At 39.4% G+C, this 6,002-nt stretch overlaps 1 protein-coding gene across 1 annotated transcript; it reads left to right on the top strand.

Moving 5' to 3' along the window:
* The first annotated feature begins 3,584 nt into the window (after positions 1-3,584).
* On the top strand, positions 3,585-6,002 carry LOC122766018 (coxsackievirus and adenovirus receptor homolog). Its single transcript, XM_044020595.1, has 4 exons — positions 3,585-4,823; positions 4,957-5,041; positions 5,543-5,595; positions 5,717-6,002. The coding sequence occupies exons 1-3, from the start codon at positions 3,585-3,587 to the stop codon at positions 5,572-5,574; spliced, it is 1,356 nt and encodes a 451-aa protein (XP_043876530.1). The 3' UTR covers positions 5,575-5,595; positions 5,717-6,002.

The following is a 6,002-nucleotide window of genomic DNA, read 5'->3' as shown; positions in this document are numbered from 1 at the left end:
TTGAAGGATGTAACAACGTTTTAGTTAAAAATACAGATTAAATATGAATAAAGTACTTATTTATTCCATTAAACTCACTCTGTTGCAGATTTCTGCCTAAAATGTGAGCGTAAAACTTAATCTATCACATAAATAAATAAATTCAAACACTTAAAGTGTAAAAAATTATATTTCTATCCATGCATTATTTTCTTTTTATTGCAGAGTCAATATTTAACATCTTTCTGTTTTAATAACGACACTTTTATTGCACTTTACTTTCTTCTTCTATATAATATGCATATATGATAACATATTTGCTTCAATATTCATTCTTCCAACAGTATTTATATACAATTATGAATATCCATATTTTAAATCTTGTTTTTATTAACTTTTATTCACGACGTTTAAATACTTCTACTTTATAATACAGATTTATTTTGTGTGTATTGTTGTATTCATTCAAATTGGACTCAAATGATGTGCCCTCAGTAAGATATAAAAACAAAGTTTGTGTGTTTAAGAAAAAAAAAAAGGTCTGATGCTTTTGCAGGAGAGCATTATTTGTTCATTGGTTCATTGGTTCATGGGTTCATTGGCGAGTCGTCTCTCCCACGCAGCTCCCACAGACTGACTCAGTGCCCACAGGCTCAGCATGACTCAGCAGAGGATCCTCCTCATACTCACACAGTATATAGACCATGTGACAAAAATGTGGGACGATATTAAAGTGTTTCCCTGAAAAAAAAAATTTGAACGACCCACGAAAATAAATGTGTGCAACACATGTTTGTAAACAAGAGAAAATTAGCGACTGGGTGCTTTACTTTCGAAAAAAAAAAAGAATTACTGTTATTTATGTTCACGTTTATGCTTATAATGTGGTGATTTAACCTCAAATAAAAGGTAAAATGTTAACATAACATGAAAAAGTAAGTAGATGTTTGAGTTTTGCCTTTGTTTTTGTTGATATTTTGTACAATTTAAGATTATTTCACTATCTGTCAGTCGGGAGAGCAAAAAACTGTATGTGCTATCATGTATCATATCATTAATCTCTAATAAAAGATCAAAGTTGATGTGTTTGTTTAAAGGTAAACTAACTAGCAACTGCAGCATAACAAAAGAAAATGTGAGTAAATGCTTGATTTTTTCCCTTTTTTGTAGATATTTTGGTCCAAATTTTGAACAAATTAAGATTATTTCTCCTTAGGCCTTTGACCTTTGCAAAAATCTGTATAAAAAAATGTGTTCACTTTTATGCTATATTTGGGTGATATAATCTCTAATAAAAGGTAAATAGTTGATGTGTTTGTCATTTATGATGTTTGTTCAAAAGTAAAGTGACAAGAAACTGTAGCATAAATGCTGGATTTCCCCCTTTTTTGTCGATATTTTGGTTCGAATTTTGTTCTTTAGTCAGGAGACCTTTGATCTTTGCAATACAACTGTATAATAGTACATATCATTTGGTGATTTAATCTGTAATAAAAGGTAAAAGTTGATGTTTGTTTAAAAGTGAAGTGACAAGAAACTGTAGCATAAATGCTTGACTTCAACTTCCATCAAAGTAATTTTCTGGTAAGAAGATACTTGTACTTTACACAATAATCCTTTGAGGTACTTTTATACAAGACTTCTAATGTCCTGCTGGCGTTTCTGCGTTACTAAAACAACAAAGTCTAACATCGCTTTAAATAAATGAGATTGGACTAAAATTCAAAATATGCATCTGTGAAAAAGAAAACCAGAGGCTGTTTTCATGTTATTTGAGGCTATTTTTTGCCTTAAAGGGCCAAAAAACGCCACTAAAAGGCCACTTCCACATTCACTCATTCATCATCTCACACACACACACGTCAGTCGCGCTGGAGATAATGAGAAAAGTCGAGCGAGCAAGGGAGGGAGTGAGAAATGAGTACTAAAAATAAACCCTGGATCTGTGGACTCAGGCCACAGCGCTGCATATTTAGCATATTTCCGTCTGAGGAATGAATGAGTGAGTGAGGGTTAATGGGGCAGCCGTTTACCCTTCATGCCAACATTAAAGCTAAACATTCCTCTGATGTCTGGGCACTAGGATGAGTGACTTTACATGTGGTCTGAGCGGCTTTAACGTACACGAGTCACTGCTGTTTATACGCTGTAAGAGTAAATATTCTCCCAAAAGTCCTTCATGTTGGATTTGAACCATAAAAAAACACACATTTTATATGGCAAAAAAAAAATGGACAGAATCATGCTTTTCCTGAGTGAAGTCAATCAGGTTGTAAATTATATGTTGAATCATTGCTGTTCACGTGTGGTGAAGAGTCAATCTGGAGAGGGGCGGACCTGACGCCGCCGTGTGCGTAACCCTGACAAATGGCATGTTAGTGTCATTTTTGGAGCCCTTCAGCAGCACCCGCCCCCGCTGCAAATAAAACACAGCGCTTTCATCAATGGGAAAATGTATTTCAGGCCAGGTCGGGTTCAGGTGGACAATTCATGCTGGTGTGTCGGGCCGGGTTGGGTTCGGGCTTAAAGACCCATGGGCTGGGTCGGGTGGGGTTGTAATTTTCAGGCCCGTTGAGAACTAGTTTAAGGTAAGAGTTAAAGTAAGGTTAAGGGGTCAAGGAATGTGTTATGTTAATGATGTGTCCTCACTAAGATGTAAAAACAAGTTTGCATGTGTGCGTTCTTGTATTTATATCTTTGAGAGGTCCATTAAAAGTCCACACCCAATCTTTGTGGGGATATTTTGACCTTGTGGGAACAACGTTAAAGGGCTTTTTGGGGGTTAAAGCCTGGTTTTAGAATTAGGTTAAGGTAAAGGTTAAGATAGGGCACTTAGTTGTGATGGTCATGCTTAGGGTAAGTGTTCTTTGAGACGCTTTGTCAACATGATCAAAGGGCTCTTGCCTTTCATGTAAAGATACAAAAATAAGTGTTGCTTTGCCATTAACGTGCTTACTCCCGTTTTCCCATCACTGCACTGTGGGAGAAGCATGGATAGAGGTGCCACGATGAAGCGCCCTGAAAGCACCCGATGGCTTTGGCCTATTCTCATCCTTTCAACTGTATTGACATCCACCCGTGGACGGAATTTTGCCAGAAAATCACTGACGTACCACTATGCAGTTCGAGGTGAAAATGTCACCATTAAATGCCATTTCCCGGTTGGTACTGAGGATTTGGATCAGTTGATGATCGAATGGTTCTTTGAGCCTAGATATGGAGAAGATGACAAGGACCTCCTGATCTCATTTTTTGGAGATACAAAATATCACAAAAATGGCATCCAGGACAGGGTTCATTTTTCATCTCTAAATCCCCAGGGTGGTGATGCTTCATTGACGTTTAATGACCTTGCGCTTACAGACACAGGTACTTACCAATGTACGGTGAAAGCAATGACTCAAATCCAAAGCAGGCAATTTGTGCTGAGGGTTATGGAGAAGCTACCTACACCAGTATGTGGTCACTTTGGCAAAGAAAGCAAAGAACTGGTTTTGACATGCAGGATGTCAGAGTACGTCGCACACCAAAGGTTTAGATGGGAAAAAATGACTGGAAATAGAAAGCTTCCTCCATCTGCAGCTATCTATGGACATCAAAGTTACATGTATATTAGAGAAGTAAAGGACACTGACTTTGGAACCTACCGCTGCACTGTTGAGAACCCTGTAAGTCTAGGGGAATACTGTGAAGTAATTCTCCAACCAAAACCTCAGACCACAGGACCACCAAACATGAACGTGACCACAGTGGTTGCTTCAGTCACAGACATGGGAGGAGGCTCTCGTCACATCCCTCAGACAGAATCTCAGACCACAGGACCACCAAACACGGACGCAACCCCAGCGGTCGCTTCAGTCACAGACATGGGAGGAGCCTCTCGTCACATCCCTCAGACAGAATCTCAGACCACAGGACCACCAAACATGGAAGCAACCACAGTGGTCGCTTCAGTCACGAGATCAGGAGTTTTAGGTCACGTCCCCATGCCTAAACTTAACACATCATCAAAGTACTATGCAGCTCGAGGTGAAAATGTCACCCTTGAATGTCATTTCATGGTTACTCCTGAGGATTTGGATCAGTTGACGATCGAATGGCTCTTTGGGCCGAGATATGGACAAGATGACAAGGACCTCCTGATCTCATTTTTTGGAGATGCAAAATATCACAAAAATGGCATCCAGGACAGGGTTCGTTTTTCCTCTCCAAATCCCCAGGATGGTGATGCTTCATTGATGTTAAATGACCTTGCGCTTACAGACACAGGTACTTACCAATGTGCGATCAAAGCAATGACTCAAATCCAAAGCAAGAAATTTGTGCTGAAGGTTATGGAGAAGCTACCTACACCAGTATGTGGACTCTACGGTGATGTTGAAGAGGGCAAAGAACTGATTTTGACATGCAGGATCTCCCCAGACATCCTACCCCGAAAGTTCAGATGGGAAAGAATGACTGGAAATAGAAGGCTTCCTCAACCTGCATCTTTCTATGGACTTCAAGGTGACCTGTATATTAAAGAAGTAAAGAAAACTGACTTTGGAACCTACCGCTGCACTGTTGAGAACCCTGTAAGTAAAGGGGAATACTGTGAAGTCATTCTGACAACAGCAGTTCTTACTCCCATCGCTGTCAGAGAGCGAGGACTCGAACCACACGTCATCGCCCTGCCGGCACCAAACAGTGCAACATCTGTCGTGATAGCAGTAGCAGTGGTTACTTCAGCCATGGTCATCATTGTCATCATCATCACGGTCGTCGTCTTTGAATACTGCAAAAGGAATCCTCATTGTGAATTGACAGACGAACGTCCTCCCCGTCAAGAGAAGTGCATTGCAGATGTGAGTAAGATATTGTGGTAAAGAACTGTGTTATTGGAATCATAATTTCACATGTCAAGGTTGAACAGTGCAAACATCGTTAACATACCCCTCTCTCCCTCCCTCCCCCTGGTGGCAATTTTTCTCAATGAAGGCCGTGCCAAAGGGTGACCCTGAATACATCAGTCTTTACAAGATGGGCCGAAAAAAGATAATAACTTGTGAAGGAGACAACCAAGGTAAGAACTACAACAAGAACAAAGGGCCCCTCGCATGGGGTTGCAGTTCCGTGGCCGACTTCCTGTTAAGTTGAGGCCATGGTCCCAATTCACTTTTTTGTTCCTCTGAGGCTGTGACAAGTTCCCACCAAGTTTCGTGACATTTGGTGCAACTTAATCTTGGCGTGCTCCATCCACGTTTCGCCTTAGGTGGCGCTATAGAGCCTTGGTCCATCTTCCAGCGATTTGCGTGCTTCGTAAATGAACAAACTCGTCCGAGTGCGTTTATCGTACTGACATCAAAAAAAATATTAGCATAGTTCCTGGACTTTATAGCGCCCCCTAAGGTGAAAACAGAGGCAAAATTGAGTTCCACCGAATTAACTGAAACTTGGTGGGAAGACGTTATAGTCCAAGATGAACAAAAACCGCAACCATGACCTCAAATCAGCAGGATTATATATTTCATTTATTAAAAAATAAACAAATCTATATACGCAAATTTCTCTTATTTTCTTTTAGGAATTGAAATTTCTGAAGAGTGGTATGTCTAGTGTTTATCCGATCATATAAAGGTGAGTGTTCATTTTTATTTTTTATTTCAGACTATGATGTTGATAAGCTCTCTATATATTTTGTTATACAAGTCATTTTTCTTTTTTTTTTAATTAAACCTCGTCCTTCCTTTCTTTCCAGGTCGCAGCGGTTCCTTTGGAAACTCTGGTGATGTTTTATTATATACGATATAATTGTGTTTTTCAGTCACATTTGTTGGATTTTGAAAGTGATCGCGATCTTCAGTTCACCTTTGTAGAAAGAGGAGTTTATTTAAAGCAGAATTTTCCAGTCTCAGTGTTTTCTGTAACAATAATAGAACAATACTTAAGAATCAACATAACGACAGTACATAGTGTAATGTTTGCATGTGTAGTAACGAACATGGTTCACTAGTATAACGGAAAATCACTAATTCTTCATTTGT

This window comes from Solea senegalensis, linkage group LG3 (assembly GCF_019176455.1).
Source record: "Solea senegalensis isolate Sse05_10M linkage group LG3, IFAPA_SoseM_1, whole genome shotgun sequence".
Classification (NCBI taxonomy): domain Eukaryota; kingdom Metazoa; phylum Chordata; class Actinopteri; order Pleuronectiformes; family Soleidae; genus Solea; species Solea senegalensis.
The sequence above is the reverse complement of the archived record's forward strand: the minus strand, read 5'-3'. Positions and strand labels throughout refer to the sequence as shown.

Bases quoted from the DNA above. Each gene is read 5' to 3' on its own strand.
- LOC122766018 (XM_044020595.1), top strand. From the start codon at position 3,585: ATGTATATTAGAGAAGTAAAGGACACTGACTTTGGAACCTACCGCTGC. The intron at 4,824-4,956 runs GTGAGTAAGATA...TTCTCAATGAAG, and splicing joins AAGAGAAGTGCATTGCAGAT to GCCGTGCCAAAGGGTGACCC. The intron at 5,042-5,542 runs GTAAGAACTACA...ATTTTCTTTTAG, and splicing joins TTGTGAAGGAGACAACCAAG to GAATTGAAATTTCTGAAGAG.